A 20,750-nucleotide genomic window follows, 5' to 3' on the forward strand; every position below is an offset into this window, starting at 1 on the left:
GCACGCTCACGGCGACGGCGTCTCGTGCGCTCCCACGCGCTTTCAGTTTCGTGGCCGGTGATCCAGGGAGCTCCATGCACCACGGCCGCGCCATGAAGATCCCGGGGGGTCACGATGTGAGGCTTGTTTTAAATTGTGTCTTCTTGCTCTTGTTTCCAAACCTCGCGGACCTCCTCTGCGAAGCCATTAACGTACATTTAGAAAACCCGTGCCGTCTTTTTACCGAGCTGCCTGGTAACAGCCTCTCGCTGCCTGCCCTTAAGCATCAGTTAGTTTAGTATTGCTAGCGCTGTTAAAAATAAGTCTCACGATGGCTTTGAAAACTTCCTGTGATTGTAAAGGGTACCGGGCTTGGCAGGATGCCAGCCCGTGGGACTCCCTGCCTCGAGGGCATCCTCTGCCAGCCTCGCGCAAACCTTCGGCGCTCACAATCCAATAATCTGTGTGGCGGCTGGGATGTACCGCCTCTTCCCACATGACGCGAGCTGTGAGATCACGGCGAGGAGGGAGGGAGGGGTGCGCGGGCCGCCGAGTGAGTGGCATCTGCAGACAGCCCTGCCCTGACTCTGGAGGCTGGCTGAATGAAGGACAGCTGCACACACCGGGCTGTCTCTTCTGTGTACTACTTGTCTCATGCACATTTGATGTCATATCGACATTCAGCACTAATGGGTGAACAGTGCACCAGCCCCATAGAATCGGCAGATGCGCTTTAATTTAAGACTGTTTTTCTGTTCATTGCTCACATAATAGAGTAAGTAGGAGGTGAGTTGGTTTCTGCTCAGAATTGCAGTTGCTGCAGCCCCCTGCTGTGTGATAATGCAAATGACATCTAGATGCTTTCATTGCATACTTCTCTGAAACCCTGGACTTCGTGTGCCCATACCAACTTAAATGACAGCACCAGAGGCTGGTAAACGGAATTTAGGAGTGTTTATCATCGAACCCCGGCGTTGAGAACCCCAGAAGTGTAAAATTAATTATTACCACGTTCATTTTGCTATCCAGCAAAACCGAGATTCACACCTAAGGGCTTTACGGTTTTTCATGTCACAAATCTGCAGTTAAATTGGCGGGGTAAATAAAGTTCGTGAAATGGTAACACTAGGTTAAACAAAGTCAGCTGAGCAATGAGAGAGTCATTTGGCAAGGCGGCCTTTACTAAACAAGCACTGGCGTTGCCAATAGGTCTCGCAGTGGGAAAGTTTGAGCTATTGGTTTTCTAAATGACATTTTATTTTTTTGTTTTGTGATTTACAATGCCCATACTTTTAACTTTTCGCATTAGGAAAGTTTGAGCGATTGGTATTGTAAATGACACTTTTTAGGTCTCGCGACCTATCGATGCGCGCAAAGCGCATCGAGCGGAGCGAGAATTCAAGTAGCCAAAATCCTCATGAAACCACCAGCTTTTTACTGGCGTTTTCATGAAGTTCACGTGAACCACGTGATCAAACACGAACGCGCATCAGCCTCCCTCCCTCCTACAGCACCTCCCCTCTCTCCTCCCCTCTCTCCCCGCACACAGCCTTCCTTGGATTTCTCCTCCCCCTCCCCAGCCAGCTTCCCCCAGGCCGTGTTCCCTCCCCTGCTACCCCATCCTCACTCATCCCTCGCACCCCCTCCTCCTTCAGGCCCCCACCATTTGCTTTTGCTTAAGGGAATCGCTTGTATCCCATCAATCACCCTCCCACGCCAGCAGCTCTTCCCGCTCGCCCCCTGCTCTCCGCCCCCTGCTGCATCAAAGGCTTTTTTTTTTTTTGCTACCGCCTCCGTCAGGCTTCATTCGCATAAAACATATGTCCGGGAGGTTTTGCGTGTGTTTACCATTGAATCCCAGCACTACACTCTCCAGGCACTGTCCTCGTATAATCAAACAACATTCGCACTGATACCCTGTCCTAAAACAGAAACAAAAGACTTCTGAAGCTACGATTCTGTGCCCCAGGGAAGCTGCAAAATCTGTAATGGGTGTCAATTGTGCATTGTTTCTACACGCAAGCTGGAAAACCTCGTGTAGGGCTTTCAGCTCGTCCGTGGTCATTGTGTAATATCGGCTCTTCGTCTGGAGACTGCTGGTATCGCGTGGCACACTGTGGCAGCCGTGTGAGTTGGCAGGCTTCACATTCAAACAAGTCAATGCTGGGCTCACGTCAAAGGTGCTCGGAGCTCATTATGCTTGCAGAAGCGAATGGATTAATTTTCTGAATATCGGCATTACGTCTATTTTCTTTTATGTGCACTCAATGCCGAAGTGCTTAAGTGTCCGAAAGGTTATAAGCAGCACATTCCTAAATACATATGAAAATATTTAAATAGCATCACCTGTACGATAATTTATTAATTTTATTTTAAAAGTTTTTATATAGCGCTAGCTTGACCCGTAGGTATCAGAGCGCTTTACATACACACAATAAAAAAACGGAAGTCCTTTTTTTCCCGTCTATTGTACCTGCACCCATTGTGTACTGAAACTTCTATCCCAAAATCTCTCCTACTCTGAAGGGGGTAAACCATGAGGTCAGAGCACACATTGTCATTTATTTTATTTTTTTTCTATCGTGCCTTCCTAGCTTCTATTTATGTCATCCCCCACTCTTTGTTGTTCCCCCTTAACGTTGTTGCCTTTAGTTGTTTTGTAGTTACCTGTAAAAATAAACAAGCATTGGCATTGCCAATAGGTCTCGCTTGTGGGACCTTATAAGTATTTAGTTTTGCAGCACAATGTCCTTGTTGCACCAAGGATATTGTGCTGCAAAACTAAATACTTATAAGGTCCCACAAGCGAGACCTATTGGCAATGCCAATGCTTGTTTAATTTATGTGTTGGTTTTGAAAATAGCAAAATTAATAGCTTTGTCAGTTACAATGTCAATAGTTTTAACTTTCGCAAATGTGACACCTATAGCATTTGTAATGCAATGTGTGTTGTATTTACGTGACTTAGATGTATTGATATTACAAATAACAATGGCTTTTAATTTTGTAAATAATAAGTTAACTCAGATAGTCCATTTCTGAGGCTTGGGCTTGATGCCTTTTGTCGAAAATGTAATAAAGATATAGCAACTTGGGGTTAAAAAAAACGCAGTAGAGAAGGACGGCCACTTTGTGCAGCGTGGACGCCCTGTCTCTGCATCGCCAGCACATATAAAATGAGGCCTAACACGTTAGTGTCTGCATGTACACGAGATGCATTACCATGCTTGCCAACACTACTGTTTCTGTTTTTACGGAAGGTTTGGGCAGACTAATTGAGTTGAATAAAAACACGGGATTTTTATGTGACATCACCCTCTGACCAACAAGTGTAATTTTCTCTGCTGTCATCCTTATGCTAATTAGTAGTTTTAAAACCTGACAGATCTTATTTTTGGTCTTACAACGTTGACAGGCATGTGACTTGAGACTCACTGTGTACCTACAGAAGATGCCCGTATGCAACGAAAGAGCCACCATCTGAAATGAGCTGTGTGCAGCTGCAGGCACGCATCAGGCACCCATCTGAAGCGAGGTAGCCTGGCTATGGAGGGGGACTGTATACAGCTGCAGCACACGTGTAGCGAGGAAGCCGTCGCCGCCTGACACTGGTTTCATGCTTACAGCCAGCCGCAGAACATGACACTTGCAGTTCTAAAGCGCCGCCTGGCAGTAGCTGTCGTGTCAGGCGCTACAAGGACGCGTTCACAGTGCCATCCTGGACAGGGAGTAGTTTGAAGGCAAGGCCGTGGCCCTACAAGGGAGCATGGCGGCTCGCCTTTGTGCCGAGTGAAAGGCGAGAAGCTGCCTAATGACGGGGTATGCGCCTCGTGCGTGTGCAGGTCCTTCGCCGTGTCCAGGGTAGCCTGCTACGGGGCCTGCTAATCACATGCCGGCCTTGTAATTAGGAAGTGGTCTGGCTGCCGTGCGAGGGAGGGGCGTGTAACACGAGTCCGTGCTTAGGGCAGAGAGAGTGGGAGGGAAGCGCTGGAGAAGCCCTGGAGAGGAAATGGGCCATTAAAACAGCAGAGTGTCTGCCGGACACACAGCAAGGCTACGGTGGGCAGGCCCATGAAAAATACGTATAAAGCCAAGTAAAACAAGAAATGTAATTTAAGCTCAAGAAACTAAAAACCTTGGCTTAAAATAACCACCATCCAAGAATTCTGAGAAAACAGTCTGAATATTTTCCATAAAATGCATTCCACTCGGTGCTTCGAGCCTCAGGTAGAAGAGTAGCCAGCATGTGAGCGTGACTGTAAATATTTGCTGACTGCGGGTCTCTGAGCACAGATTACATTGTTTGTGCTAACTCTCTTTCGCTTGAAATTACATCCTGTAAGGACGGAAACTGACAGCTGATTATTATAACATTTTTGGACGGAGATCGTGAACAAAGGGTAACACACAGGCAAGAACAAAAAAATGTGAACAAATGCGTGCGCCGGGAAACTGAGCCATGAATAATTAGGGGAGGAGAAGCCGAGAAGCCGAGAAGCCACAGAGGGCACGCTGGGCGAAGCCCTTTGATGTGCTGTGCGGCCGTTAAAAAAATAAAATGCAATTAGGAGGAAGGGAGGCTGATGCGCGTGCTTGTTTGGTCACGTGATTCACGTGAACTTAAAGAAAACCGCAGCAAGAAGCCCTTGGTTTGACGAGGATTTTGAGGACATGAATTCTCGCTCCGCTCAATGCGCTTGCGCGCATTGATAGGTCGCGAGACCTAAAAACTGCCGTTTGACGTTAGCGGTTCTTCATGCTACTGCCTTAAAAATGTACTATTTCTTTGGAAACTAATGCAGAGTTTCCTGTAATTCTAACTCGCTTAAAACACTGCATGATACCTGCCTCGAGAACAAGGGCTAATAAATAATCTCTGAGGCCGACTGGCTGAAGTCCGTCTTCAAAAGGGCATTAGCTGCCATAACAGTTACCCGGGAAACTAATTGTGTAATCGCTGAGCAGTAAGAAATGGGTTTTTATGTGTTTCTAATGGAAGTAATGGTTACTGCGCAAGGTATTCCATCTCCAATAACTCGCTGGTTAGCTGGAAATGGCGCTCCTCGGTACTAGGCCATGGCATATAGGACACTCACAACCAGTGCACCCACCCCTTGACATTGCTCATGCTCACCCATTTGCTTTGCAGCCAGCGAGGCACTGCATAAGAACCAAAACCAGCTGCGTGGTAGGCATTACCTTTCGTGCCCTGCACAGGGAAGAAGACGAGAAAAGCTCTCACGCGCCTTTAGGCGTGTTATCGCACATACAGGTCTTTTTTAAAGTGATGCAACATTTCCACACCTGCCCCCACGTACATGCAATTTGTCTGACACATTCAAAGGCCGTAGGGGGGATAACGTTAACTTACCAGTTTGATATGAATGTAATACACGTCAGAAAGTGTTTTAAGGCCAAATGTGTGGTGCCACAAATCTGCCTTGCCGCTGTAACTGCCTCACCTTCCTGTCGTGATGGTAAGTTCTTGGTTAAACCCGGAATTGTCAAATTCCCAACGCAAATTGCATCCTTCTGGTCAGAGTGCATTGCATCTTATTTCTTGTTTTTTCTGCAGTTTTATATAGCTCAAACTCGACCCGGAGGTATCAGGGTGCTTTACACGAGCACCAGCTGTTCCAGACGGGCACATCCATGTTTGTTAGACGCTGGGAGATGGAAGTGATTTGCCCAGAATCACAAGAGGTTGAGCAGCAGCTACTCGATCCTGGTTACCCAGCTTCGAGGTTGTACGCTCTAACCGTTAGATCACATCTTAATGAGTCCAGCCTGCAGGGACAGGGGCCCCTGTACTTACACTTCAGAGTTTGTCACTCCCGGGCGTGTCATTACTGAGGGGTCACTCCTGAGTGTGTCACTGGGGCGTGGGGGAGAGCAAACAACCCCGTACTGGTCAGCGTCTTCTATTTGTATGCCGATGCTTGTTTAAACCCGAGAGGCGCTTGGTGGGCCCTATACCCCGACCTTGTCAATTGAGAGCTTGTTTATTAGTTTTCACTTTTATATAGCGCAAACTTTACCCACAGGTATCATAGCGCTTTAAATCAGCATGCTTATAACAAGCAAGACTAGCACTCTATATTACTTCCAACTTTGCTTAGCATAAGCAACAGCTAACCATTCACAAACAATGTTTATATACCAATTGCAAATTAAAAAAAAAAAATGAATGCAAAGCATTGTCATTTACAATGCCAGTAACTCAAACTTTAATGCTGCGAGACCTATTGCATTGTAAATGCTTGTTTATTTTCTTTCTCTCCCAGACATTGGATCTAACAGCACCAGACCAAGAAGAGGGAGGCGGAAGAACCGACGAACAAAACTAGGCAGAAGTCGGCAAAGAACCCGTCGAGCAGCTACATCCCGCCAAGAGCGAGTCTGGCCTGATGGAGTCGTCCCCTATGTGATCAGTGGGAACTTTAGCGGTAAGTGGGAAACTGTGTATTTGGGGTTGGGTGGCACTTATGCTTTTTGGGTGATGGACGAGGTTGGTGCTGAACAGATGGACATTGAAGGCATGCATCAGCGGGTCAATTTCTGCATGAAATGTGAATAGAGTAGCCATAATGTCGGAAACCAATGCCAGTTAAGGGAATCAGCCCTCTCTTTATCTGGATGTCTTTGACAGAATATTGTGGAGATGTGTCCAGCGTTACATCCAAAGGTACTGAAGATAAACTGAATTGACCATTTTATCAATAAAAAATATGGGGTATTAAGCACTATATACATTTAATTACAATTACAATCAGTCTGGTCAAAAGAGCCATCACAGACAGTGACAAGACACGGCTTACTTAGTGAAGTGGAGGCGTTTAGTGTCTCTTCTGATATCCCTGCGTGCAGACGTTACTCCCCTAGACAGCACTGTGGATTCCGTGAGGTGCCTTGTTGCCCTAAAGGTACTGCACACAGAAGGCATCCTTCTCTGTAAGTTGCAGTGCTATAATCTCAGTACTGTGGTGCTCTAACCAGCATCCTCCAGCCTTAAGGAGGTGAGACACATTCAGAGTCTCCAGGCTTTTAGGTAGATAGTTGTAAACATTATTTGTATTCCCCTATGCTTTACTTTTATTTCCTATTCAAACCTCTGGCAAATTGGAAAGCAAAATAACTCAAACTTTCCAACCAGTCACAGATGTTGATCTGCTATTCTCCAATGTTGTCTTCCTGTGGCAGCGAGAGCAGGGCATATTGGTATCTGATTGGCTGACATAATGGCGGGGTAACTCTATGCTCAATCTTTCTAGGCAGCCAGCGGGCGATATTCAGACAGGCCATGCGACACTGGGAGAAGCACACATGCACCACCTTCCTGGAGCGCACGGATGAGGACAGCTACATCGTCTTCACATACCGGCCATGCGGGTAAGATGGGAAATGAGACGAGCACACATCCCTCAGCAGTGGGAGGCATAAGCGAAGATGTAGTAATACTGAAGACTTTTTCTAGATGGTCCTCACCCATAAGATTACAAGATTTCGCTGCCTTCTTTTCCCAACAGGATCCTCTATTTCCCTTCCATTGTAATAGTAGTCTGTCTAATGCCTGTGTCATTCGTAACATCATTTGCTTTCTGTTAGCGAACTACTTTCCCAGGATATGTTGCTTGCTTGAAGAGTGCCCTCCTGGTTCACTTACCCCACATTACCTCCCCCTCCAGCATCAGTAGTGGGCATGTCTTCATTTACCATGGAATGCCCAAGCACGGTGGACCTCTTTCACTGAGCGGCCTCGATGCGGGCTCCAGTGTGCAGCATGGTGACTGTTGGATCTTAGGTTACCACAGTCTCATCTAGTGCAGAGTACACCATCTGCTACTGAATGAACATCCGGACGATTTCCCCTATGACATTAGAGTCTGCAGCCCTACAGACATTAACATTTGCATACTCCATAGGAAACAAGCAGCGCCCATGTATACTTTTCTTGAAAACCTGGCACAGACGGGGCCATGGTGGTCTTCATCTTCATTGTGTGAACTGTGGTATGTAGGGGTGGTGGTGGATGGCCGTTTTTCTAATCACACTACCTTAAAGCCTAAGAGGACCTTTATAAATCAAGTTCATTAGTAATTCCAGAACTGAATTGCTTTCTTCTGCCACATAAGAACCCAGCCCACGAACCCTTTACCTCCCTACACAGCCAGGCATTGAAACCCCAAGTTTCTGAAAACTTGAATATTGAAATAATTGGACTTAAATAACCGGTCCCAGCGTGTTTGGAACATGGAGTGGAGAGAATATGGCTGTTACACCTATACATGCATTACTTTTGCTGCCTATTGTTCCAGGGCAGTCCGACCTGAACCCAATAGCAAAGAGGAGTAAGATTGGGATTTGAGTCTGTTCTGTTTGACTGCGGTTTGAATTGGTCCTTGAGTAGCCAGAAATAAAACGGATTACAGTCTCCCTCTGGAGATGTACTCTCTGGGCTTCCATTAAGAAGAGGCAATCTGATCAAAGATACTAAGGAGTACAGTTATTGGCACGTCGCTGCCTATCATTTTAAATTCCGATAGAAGCTGTGCACGTACGAAGGTATGGTGTAAAAACACACACACGTCGTCTACACACATTGTTCCTTTCCACCAAGAAGTCCAGTGAAGAGGCAGGGACTATTCCTCGGGCTGAGTCACCTTCAAACTCGCCCCATCTTAGCTTGTGAATCTGATAGTTTTGGATACCTTGATTAAAGACTCACAGGACTTGTTACTCCCAATTTTTACAGGACCTGGTAAGCACGATTCTGTAGTTGAAGCATCCTTTACTCTATTCATGCTGCTGGTGTTGACATTTTTGCGTTGTATAATTGGCTTTAACTTTTGTTAAGAGCTAGACCTGTGTCAAGAAATCACTTTAATACTGCTGTCACTTGTTGTTGCTCATCGTGACTGTTTGTAGAATATACCACAGTGTCATCGCTTACATTCAGTACAACATCGAGAATATCTAATGCTTCACAAATTGTTTTGAAGAATGATGTCCTACCTGAACTTGTCAACGCAATTTTTTTTCATAATGTCGGTGATAACCATAATGTTACCTTAGTTAACTTTTGTGTTGTCTCATTTTTCCAGGGTTTCTACGTTTTTGTAAAGTAGAAAGGCAACACGGCCAGATTAGGATCGCAAATTGATGAATAGTGTCATCCATGTGTAGAGTGATCATATACTTCTACTAAACTTCGGAGCTGTACGATGGAAGTGCTTCCTCTTCCAGGGTGTTCAAAATATTTACAATTTAAAAAGAATTTAGATTATTTATATCTCAGCCGTACACCTGCTCCTTGTTCCGCCATAGAATGGTGCTTGTGTTGAATGATTTTGTTTTGAGGCCATGACTGTGAAAGATCTTCCTAACTGCATTGGTGTGGGGCTTACATAGCTGTACAAGCATAGTGGTCTTTAGCATAGAGTTTAATGCAGCTCTCGTTCCATGGCATTAAACAAAGCCTCTTTGTTTACTAGAGCTTGGAAGTTTTAGTCATCTATAGCTACATTGCAATAAGGCTAGGTACGTGTTGATGGCATGGCATTATCTGAGGCACGTAACCGAAAAACCTAGGAATCTTATGATGTTGAAATAGTTGTTGGTGGTGCTGGTAACAGATCTTCTTAAGTTCATGTGAGCATGTCACTCGTTGTCCAATCATCTTCTCGTATCCCAACACTAATTTATCACTGTGGTGACTTACAGCTAGAAGCACCTCGTCTGACCCTTCAGCAGGATGCTGAGTCAAAATCGTTCCTTTGCCACAGGTGTGGTATATTGTTGGACAGTCATTAAGATAATGATGATGTCCCTCACAGTTACTGCATGTTTTAATTTATTTTGGTTGTATTGTAGCTCTTCTACTTTATTGTCTTGAGCAAGGTGTTTCCTCTTTAGGTTACTGTGATTCAAGACACAGAGATTTGAAAGCGTAAGGTTTGCTGTTGCTGTCTCCATATTGATGGCGTTTCTTTTCTTTCGTGCTGGTTGCCTGTATTTGTACAGCTGTGGAGTCCTACCTGTACAACTGGTGTCATTTAAGACTAGCATCGGCCTGCTTGAGGCATAACTGGGGAGGTGAGGCGAGTGATACCTGTAGTGGCCCCCTTAGCCCCCAAGGAAGACTCGACCACGGAGCTCGATTTCGGCACTTCTTTATTTCTCCTGTGCCATCACTTGACTGCCCTTCTCTCCTCCCTTCCTGTCCCCGCCCCTTCCGTCTCTGCCTGCCCTGTCCCAACATCAGGGTCAGGCAAGGAGACACGACACCTCCCCCTTTTGTACTGTCTCTTAGAGTTCTTCAATAAGGCGGACGGGTCGTTTGGTAATCCATCGTGGGCGGCTGGCCCGCACCTGTTCCGGAGGATGGTAGTCTCTGACATCTTCATGCCTTGTGGGGCTGGAATACTCTCGGTCGCTGTGTTCTCCTTGGCTCAATGAATCAGTGCTGGAGTCCCGAGCCTGGGCTCGATCGTGAGCAGAGGGATTACATTTTTTGAAATAAGATATGTTTCAGGTTATTCGTTTGTTGTCAGCCTCAGCTGTAACCATGGTCTCTTTACGACTGGAGACTCGCAATGGGTGAGACGGTATCGACTGTCTGCTTTTGTTCTGCGGTCGCGCTTAACCATCAGCCAATCTCCTTCCTGAATGTCCGTCTGTTTTGCATGCCTGCGCTGATCACCATAGTCTTTCATTTTTAATTTCGTATCGTGATCCAGCTTCACCAGCGTATCATGATCCGTAGTCACAGTTCGAGATTGCATGACCGCGCTTGAGGTAGGCGGCCGTGTGCGAGGAACTCGTCCAAGCATCAGGGTGGCCGGATATTGATTCGTGGTACTGTGTGGCGTGTTGCGGTAGGCTCTCAGTACTTCATTCAAGGCTTGTTGTATGTCACGACGAGCGAGTTCTGCTTGCTGGACTGCCTTGTTGAGGGTCCCCATAAACCGTTCCACCATACCGTTGGCTTGAGGCCATAAGGGGGTGATTTTCCTATGTTTGAAGTTAAGATGTTTTGCAAATTCAGTGAATTCGTGACCATTGAACGGTGGTCCATTGTCTGTCTTTACTCCGGTGGGGATTCCCCATGCTGCAAAGGTCTCATCAATGACAGGGATGATGGCTGTCGCTTTGGTGGACGGTACTTGATGTGCGATGGTAAAGTGAGAGTACTCGTCCATGATGACGATGATATATTTGCCCGATTTCAGTGGAACGAAGAAGTCAATAGCCACTTGCTGCCACACCCCATCTGGTAGTTCGGACATCTGTAGGGGAGCTGGCGGTTCGTCACGACCCACTAATTGACATGAGACGCAGTCTTTAAGTGTTGCTTCCACCATCTGATCAAGTAGGGGAGACCAGACGCGTTCCCGAAGTGCTTTCTTGGTGGCTACTATTCCTCTGTGTCCCTCGTGGGCCAAGTTGATAATTCCTTGTCGCAGTCACTGAGGAATGACTATCCTCCCCCCTCTTAGCAATAGACCATCCGTGCTGATTGACAGTTCCTCCTAGATATGTCTGAATGCCACAAGTTCTTGGGCATCAACGGTTGTGTTTTGATGGTTGTCCCTTAGATGTCTCCATGAGTTGGTACGTATTCGGACCATGACGTCCTGAATCGTGGGGTCTTGACTAGATGCTTCACAAATGGCTTCCAGTGGTACTGCAGGAGGGCATGCATTGTCGATGACAAAGTGAATGTATTCTTCGGCTACAGAGCATCGCTCCAGGGTATGCGATTGTGGGTGCCGTGACACATAGTCCGCTGGGTTCTCGGCTCTCCCGGGCTTATGGACAATGGTGTAAATATAGTCTTGCAAACGTAGGCCCCATCTTTCTATGCGCGGGGGCATCTTCGCTCGTGGGTTGCCAAATATGGTGACAAGTGCTTGGTGGTCTGTGATGAGAGTAAAGTGTTTGCCGTATACGAACAGGTGGAAGTGCTCGCAGGCCCATACAACCGCGAGGCTCTCTCTCTCGGGCTGCGAGTAGGCCTTCTCCGTGTCGGTGAGACTGCGACTGGCATAGGCAACCACATGACGTTGGTCTGCTTCCTCGTTGTATTGTGCCAGGATGGCACCTAGCCCAACAGGACTGGCATCCACTTGGATTTCAGTTTTCCTTTTGGTGTCAAAGTAGGCTAGGTTGATGGCAGAGCTCACAGCTTTCTTAATTTTGTTAAAGGCGTGTTCACACGCAGGTGACCACAGGAATTGTTGACCCTGGCAGGTGAGTTCTCTGAGCGGATAGCTGATGGTTGCATAGTCTTTAATGTAACAAGCACAGTAACTCGCCATCCCCAGGAACGAGCGAAGGTCGCTAATGTCTTGTGGTTGTGGGGTGTCTGCGAGGGCCGACACCTTCTCAGGATCTGGTTTCATGCCATCTTTGGAAAAGATATGTCCATAGAATTTCAATGTAGACTTGTGGAATTCACACTTGTCTGAGTTAAGTGTGAGGTTGGCATTGAGTAACGCGTGGCATACGCGGTCTAATGCTTTGTCGTGTTCTGTTTGATTTTCTCCGAAAACTAGGATGTCGTCACTATAGTTAAAAGCATTTGTGATGCCTTGAATTACTTGCCGAATGGCTTCCTGAAATATCTCGGCAGCAGAGGATATTCCAAAGTTTAAGCGTTTATAGCGGAACAGGCCTTGGTGAGTGGTGAAGGTGGTAATGTATCGGGATTTCTCGTGCAGTTCTAGCTGGTGATATCCCTTGTTGAGATCCAGCTTTGAGAAGACGGTTGCTCCATTGAGGCGAGCAATCATATCGCTGATTTGAGGTCCGGGGTGTCGCTCCCTTTCAATGGCGGTATTTGGTGCGCGCATGTCCACACACAGGCGTACCTTATTGTCTTGTCCCTTCTTGGGCACTACCACCACTGGTGATACCCACGGAGTGGGCCCTGTGGACCGTTCAATGATGTCCGTCCTCAGCAGGTCTTGTAGTTCATCATCCACTGCTTGTTGCAGGTGAAACGGTACCTTCCTGTGGTGTTGTGCTATGGGTGGTATTTGTTCGTTGATATGTAGCTTGACCTTGAACTGGTTACGTTTTCCAAGACCCTTGAAGAGCTTCGGGAACTTGTTGACGATGTCTGGGGAGTCATCTACCATGTACAGAAGTTCGACAAGCTTGAGGCGTGATGCTGTCGGCAGACTGAGAAGACAATCTGCTGCGTCTGGACCTTCAACCACGTGGACGTAGGCTTGAATCCGTCGGTCTTGATACGTTAGGGTCATGCTGAACCGTCCCAGACAAGGTAGTGGTTTCCTGGACATCCAAGTGTAGACTCGAACGGCTGTTGGCTCCAGTTTTGGCCGGAGTTTCATGCTCTGATATTCCAGGGTGCAGATGTAGTTTAAAGACGCTCCTGAGTCCAGTACAAACTTGGCGGGATGATTCCCTATTTGAATATCCAGTTTTGGGTATCTTTTCAGTCGGTCAGGGTCTGACACCATTCATCGCTGTCCTGCGAGACAGGTGTGAGAGATGACGATTCCCGGGACGTCGACCTCTGGGATCTGTATGAGCTGGCTGATTGGATGCTCGACCTTGACGAGCTGGATGAGCGGCTTCTCCTTCCCTTCACTGCTCTGGCTTGGTGACAAACTTCTGAACTTGACTTGGTTGTTCTTACCTCTGATCTTCGTGTTTGACAGGCTGCTTCAAAGTGGTTTTCTCTTCCACAGCGGTGGCACTGTTGTACGATGGTGGGACACTGTCCTGAGTGGGGGTAATCTTGTCCGCATCTATAACATTTCGAGGCTGGTCTGTTTGTCCGACTGCTTCGAGTTCCGTTGCGCGACGACGTCCCCCGGGAAGTCTGCATTGATCGTCCTGACTTGCAGTGATCCGACCGGCGCTTCGGGTCTGGGTGACACTGCATTTGAAACGCTTGCTCCTTTTTCTCAGACTTGTTGGCTTCCATCTTCTTGGCGTGGTCTTCCGCTTGATCGTGAAAGTTCGCTAGGTACCAGCCGATGCGTACCTTGCGGTCCTCAAATGCCAACCTGTTGTCGGTCCCGGCCTTTAGACTTAGCACGAGAGGGGGCAAATCACTGCCAGTCCTGGGATCCAAAGCCTGGAACACTCTTCCCCCTCACCTTCGGGCTTTAGAGAGGGAAACCGACTTCCGAAAGGCCTGGATCTTTAACTTACAGGACTCCCGGGCCAGAACACTAGTATGACAGTGGGAAAAACTAGTATAAGCAGCTTGACCGTGTGATAGATCTCCTGGTCATCAGTGGCGCCTAGATGCTCCTTGGAGCGATAGCTGCGCGATATAAATGCACAATTACATTACATCGTTTATGCGCGTGAGTTCCTCTATTTCTTCGAGTGTGTAGTGTTTCTTTAATAATCGGCGGCGTAATGATTCCGACTGGCATCCTGCAATTATGCGCAGTCGCAGCGCGTCTTCTGTGTTAAATGTGTCATATTCACAATATCGGGCTAGACGCCGAATGCGAGCAATAAAATCACACTTCGGTTCATCCTTTTCTTGTGACGCGAGGTTGAACGTGTACCGCTCGTAGTCTAAATTTCGCTTGTGCAGAAACTTCCGATCCAGGGCCCCTTTCACATCGTCGTATGAGGCGGTGCTGGCGGCAGGCAATTCTTTGATGATTTGTGCAATGTCTTTCCCTATCAGGTTTCGTAGTGCTATCAGCTTCTGCTTGGGGTCTTGTACTTGAGACCCTGTCATAAGTCTTCAAAATCCTCAGCCCAACTCTTCCATTTGGGCCCCATGCTGTTCCCTGACGTCAGCTCCAATGGTTCTGGCGGGCGCAGATATGATACTCCCAGTAGCATTGGGTGTGGTTGCTGGGGTTGCATGGCTGATCCCATGGCTGCTGGGCGTGAGGTGTCAGGCTCTACTGACATTCTTGGCTCAGATACCGGCTTTCTAGGCCAGACGGTGCTTTATTTGCTGGGATTTCGGTGGTTTTGAAGTTTCTCGGAGGTGGCCTGACTTCAAAATGGCTGCCGGATAAATGCCAATGTAGTCCTGTCTGGCGCCTGACTTAAATATGGCCACCAAAGGGGACATGGATCTCTATCTTTACAGTGGTTCCCGTTTCTTATTTGCCTCTTTCCTCAGGGTAGTCAATATTTTGGACTCACCCTCTTGCAGCTCCAGTCTTCGTGGGATGGCGCTCAAGCAGCGCTTGGCTCTCCTCATGATTTCAATCGCATTTTCGCGCTCTTTTGCGTTTCGGCGCGCTGAGGAGGCTGTTCTTTGGCTGCACGTTCACAGCGAGGGGGCAGCAGCAGTGGGTGGACAGTATCCCACCCTCGTCGCCAGTGTAGTGGCCCCCTTAGCCCCCAAGGAAGACTCGACCACAGAGCTCGATTTCGGCACTTCTTTATTTCTCCTGTGCCATCACTCGACTGCCCTTCTCTCCTCCCTTCCTGTCCCCGCCCCTTCCGCCCCTGCCTGCCCTATCCCAACATCAGGGTCAGGCAAGGCGACACGACAATACCCATCTACTATTTTTGCTCTGCTCTGAAATGGTGGATTATCGAAAGTGCAGGATGAGGTACTGTTACTGGTCATCTTTTGTGGCTGTAAGTATTCAGTGAGTGCGTGTACAGTGCCATCATAGTCTGTTCCCAGGGTCAACTCTGGTAAGTCTGAAAGATGACTGCACACCTCTGGCCCTAAATGATGCAGCAAAATGTTTTCTTCCTCATGAGTATGGTTATCTCTGTGGTATCTAGATAATTATTTCATTTTAGCCACAGGGCCTAGCATTATGGTAGGATTAACTGACACTTAAAACGTGCAGTAAAGAAAAGGATTTGAATGGGTTGGTGTTCTTCTATTGTTTCATTGTGCAACTGGTTCTGTCTCAGCTGTGGTGGTTGTTGAATTATCAGACGTTGATCTGGCAGGTTATGCCATGATGATATTTTTAGGCCTGGCTGGACAGAGCAGCTGTCTTTATTACCTGTTGTTACCAATACTGTTTCAGAGGTCTTCAAACTTTTTGATGCCGAGACCCCCTTGTAAAACCTTTTTAGGCGTAAGGACCCCCTTCCGACAAAAGTTTCTAGAAACTGGTACTCCTCAACTTTTGACAACCATAAATGCGCCTGTTAGACCTCATCACATCCATCCATCCATTATTCATCCTTCCAGCCATACATCCATCCACCCTTTCATCCATAAATCCATCCTTTACCCATCCACCCATCCATCCATCCACCTTTTCACACATCCATCCATGATTCATCCATGCAATCTTTTATGCATCATACATCCATCCACCCTTTCATCCTCCCATCCATACACCCATCCTTCATCCATCCACCCTTTCATCCATCCATCCTTTCATCCACCTATCATTCATCCCCCCACCTTTTCACACATCCATCCATGCATCATTCATCCATGCATCATTCATCCATCCAACCTTTTATCTATATAACCATCCATCCTTCATCCATCCACCCCTTCCATCCATCCTTGCATCCATCCTTCATCCTTCCATGCATCCTTCATCCTTCCATCCATCCTTCATTCACCCATCTTTTCACACATCCATCCATGCATCATTCATCCATGCATCCTTTTATCCATCCATACATCCATCCTTCATCCACCCTTTCATCCTTCCATCCATCTATCCTTCATCTATCCACCCTTTGATCCTTCCATTCATACATCCATCCTTCATCCATCCACCCTTTCATCCATACACACACCCATCCATCCACCCATCATTCATCCCCACCGTTTCACACATCCATTCATGCATCGGTTATCCATGCAACCTTTTATCCATCCATATATCCATCCTTTCATCCATCCTTCATCCGTCCACCCTTTCATCCTTCCATCCACACATCTATCCTTCATCCATTCACCCTTTCATCCTTCCATCCATCTATCCTTCATCTATCCACCCTTTCATCATTCCATCCATACATCCATCCTTCATGCATCCACCCTTTCATCCATACATACATACATCCACCATCATTCATCCCTCCACCTTTTTACACATCCATCCATGCATCATTCATCCATGCAACCTTTTATCCATCCATACATCCATCCTTCATCCATCCATCCTTTTATCCATCCTTCATCCGTCCACCCTTTCATCCATACATCTATCCTTCATCCATCCACCCTTTCATTCTTCCATCCATACATCCTTCATCCATCCACCCTTCCATCCATCCATTCACCCACCATTCATCCACCTATCTTTTCACACAAGCATCCATCCAACCTTTAATCCTTTTGATGAATAAAAAAACGTATTTAAATCTAAAAAAAGAAATTAAAAAAAAGAAATGTATAGGCACTAGATATCACAGGCTCTTAGGCCCAGAGTTCCAAATATTAAATATACAAGCCAATTTTCAAACTCCTATACTGTGGCTCACGGAAAAAAATAGCCTTTATAGGTCTTGCATAAAGGATCTGTCCAAGATAAAATAACAAGATAGATGTATAAACAAGTGATTAACAGCAAAATAGAAGTCTGGGAAAGAAAATAGCAAAAATTGGAGATTCACAAATCTAAAACCAATCTATTTCTTTACAGAACAACATATTCAGTCCTCAATCGATAGTAAAGAAGCAAGAATAGCTGTAAACGAGGAATTTTCATTACAGGGAGCCTCTCTTGAAAAAGCGAAAGAATTCCAATACCTACTGTACTCCTGGCTCTCAAAATGTGGGCAGAGCCAACACCTCTGTAGAGATGCTCACATATTTGTCTGTCGACAGCAGAATGCAATTGTAACGAAAGCAGTGATCATCTTCCTCAAGACGTGAATACATTTAAAAGAAATGCAGGAAAAACAGAATGGTCCCGAATAAGCCATATGTCAGCCTATTGTTCTTCAAAACGGTTCAACTTCCTGAGAGGTGTGTTTTCCATTTTGGGAGCAGCAGAAATGGAGAAACGATCTTTAATTAATCTAAACTTCTATTTGTCAACCTTTCCTTTCCGGAACGAAACGAAACCCGATGCGACTAAATTGTGAATTATTTCATTAATATAATTTCAAAATGAGGACTAAAAGTAAAATGTGTGCTTTTACTGCATATCTAATGTAGGTAGCACATGTGAATTGTGATTTTCACAAAAAAATCAATCATTAATCACACCCTTTCTGCTCTTGATACTATCATGCAGAAAAGGAACTGATATTCTGTGAAGCAATTGTGTTTAAAATCCTAATTTACCTTTCCTGCCTGCCCAAAGGGCAGCAGATTCCTTGTGATAGTTCCTGCCATGTAAGCCTGGTATGTGGTAGATGACAGGATTGTACACACACACACAGCCACACCCGAGTACTTGACAGGTTGTTAAAAGACCTTGTACTTGTTAATGAGGGCTTGATGTTTTTCATCCCTTGGTGTGAACTCGGCCTCCGCCGTAAGCACCATCAATCAGCCCGACGCCAGGAACTGCATGCTCTGGCAGAATCCGCGACCCCCTTCCAAGGACTCCACGACCCCCCTGGGGGTCGCGCCCCACAGATTGAAGACCTCTGTGTTAAATATACATAGACTGGGCTTTGGGTTCTACCAGAAGAGGATCTCGCTCTCAATTCATGATGCATCATTTCGCCTCCTTTGGATTGCTTGCTTTACAGTGTCTGTGGGACTATTTTACATCTCAAAAGGGCACTCAATCGTTACACATTAATTTCTTTATTTCATAGATGCGTTATATACCTACGGTACTTGCATTTGTCATGTTTTTCAATTGCAGCAGACGTTTTAAATGTTTTAATCAGTACTTAAAATGCAACTAAATCTATTTTCTCTGCCACTGTCTTGTTAGTTTATGCAAGTCTTTTCAGTTTATGCAAGTCTTTTCTCTCCTCCCCCCCCCCCACCTCCCCTCGCTGCTGTCTCTCCCTCTATCGGTTGGATGTCTCATCCATTGGGCTCTTGAGCTGCCATTCACATTTTTCTGCCCACTACAACATAGGGCAACTTTGCATTTTGAGTGACTGCATTTTGTCTGAGAACATATGCACAGCCATCCAAAGAGAAGTGCACTTCAGTGACAGCGCTGGTAGGCCAATACTTTACTTTTGTCAGTGAAGTTTCTTTCTGTTAGTCATCCTTTTTAAAAATGTTTGTCGTCCTTGTGTGTTTAAACTATGTCTTCAGGTTACAGTAATGGAAAGGCAAAAGTAATTTTTTCTTTGCAACAATAAGAAACATATTTTCCTGTTATATGCTTTAAAGCTAAAATGAGGTTCTACACAAGTTTCTGGTCTGGTCTTAGAAGCATGAGTACTGCTTTATTAAAATGACATGCAGCGAGTAATTTATTTTAGAATAAAAAAATATATTGCACGCATATGGCTGCCACATTTAGGCGGCTGCATGTTTTTTTAAATATATTGTTTATGCTTATATTAAATAAACAATGAAAAAAAAAACATTACACTACCTTGCCGAGGCCAGACCAATTGGCTTTCCAATGCTGGGTTAAACTTTGATGTAGAGGTTTTTGGCACCTTGAGTAGCTATAAAATGACAGAACATTTTCTCTATTTTGAAGAATGACACGTTTTTTTTCACCTTTTGTTCGGTAAAACAGACCGCATTTTCAGTGTTTTATAAATATTTTGCTTCCATGTCTGATATTTATCCGCTTATTGATTCATTTCGCTGGGCTCCTTATTTACCCAGAGATGTTTTAAGGCGTGGGCAAAGTGGGCAATTGCCCAGGATCCTGACCTTCCAAGTGCCCCCCTTGACACTAAATTTCACCTATTTTTTTTTTTTTTTAATAAATTTTTATTGTTGCACTAATCGCATCATAGGAGAATACATGGGGACACGGGCTGGCTTCAACATTCAGCCAGTATCCGTAGGTTCCGCAACTTTTCTTTTGCCCATGAGGATCACCCACCAATCAACCACAACATTGCAATTCAAACCAAAGCATGTTACAAATGCCGATGAATAAGAAAAAACAACCCCTAACAAACAGCTCCTGCCCTGCCTGTCCCCCACCCCCACCCCAGAGTCTGTCCACCCTTTCCTGATGAAAATACCCCCATCGAACAAGCACAGGGTACTATAGCGATACCGTTGAAGAGGCTCAATCTCCGCCCCCCCTACCATGCCTAGATTAATCATCAGGTATGGGAGCACTCTCCTTTAGAGCTCCCGTAGGTTCACTCTAGTCCATGGTATTGCCTCCACTTTGTCCATACTCTCCGGAACTTCTTTGGGCAACCCCTGGCCTTATAAGTCACTCTCTCCGCCGCCATATAGAGGTCGAGCCCCCTCCTCCACTCCTCCAGTTCTGGTGGCTCGGCCGCTCCCCAGCGCCGAGCAATGTCTCTCTTGGCCACCACTAGGGCCAGCACTAGAAATATGATCAGAGGGCGGGCCAAGTCGACTTCGGTCGTCAACCCCAGCAGCGCTAACTTTGGGTCACGTGGTAGAGTAGTCTCCAGTACCTCCTCTAATTCCCCAAATATGTCCTCCCAGTATGTCTGTATGATTCTACATCCCCAAAGTGTGTGGTAGAAATTTCCCTCTGGCTGGTGGCATCTAAGGCATGTCGTATCCATGACCTTCCCCATTTTGTACAATCGCACCCTATCGTAGTACGCTCTATGCAGCACCTTCAGCTGAATGAGACGGAGTCTGGACTTAATCGCGACCTCACGAGGGTGCATGAGAACCAGCTCCCAGTCCAGGTCTTCCATCTCCCCCGTGTCTGCCTCCCATCTGGTACGCAGGTCTTGTA

At 46.3% G+C, this 20,750-nt stretch overlaps 1 protein-coding gene across 1 annotated transcript in view; it reads left to right on the forward strand.

Moving 5' to 3' along the window:
- The window catches only part of BMP1 (bone morphogenetic protein 1), a 569,977-nt gene that overhangs the window by 206,039 nt on the left and 343,188 nt on the right, over positions 1-20,750 (forward strand). Inside the window, exons 3-4 of the mRNA XM_078666375.1 lie at positions 6,264-6,425; positions 7,251-7,368. Of these exons, the coding sequence (XP_078522501.1) occupies positions 6,264-6,425; positions 7,251-7,368 (280 nt within the window). The remainder of the gene's footprint in view (positions 1-6,263; positions 6,426-7,250; positions 7,369-20,750) is intronic.

This window comes from Lissotriton helveticus, chromosome 11 (genome assembly GCF_964261635.1).
Source record: "Lissotriton helveticus chromosome 11, aLisHel1.1, whole genome shotgun sequence".
Taxonomy (NCBI): Eukaryota; Metazoa; Chordata; class Amphibia; order Caudata; family Salamandridae; genus Lissotriton; species Lissotriton helveticus.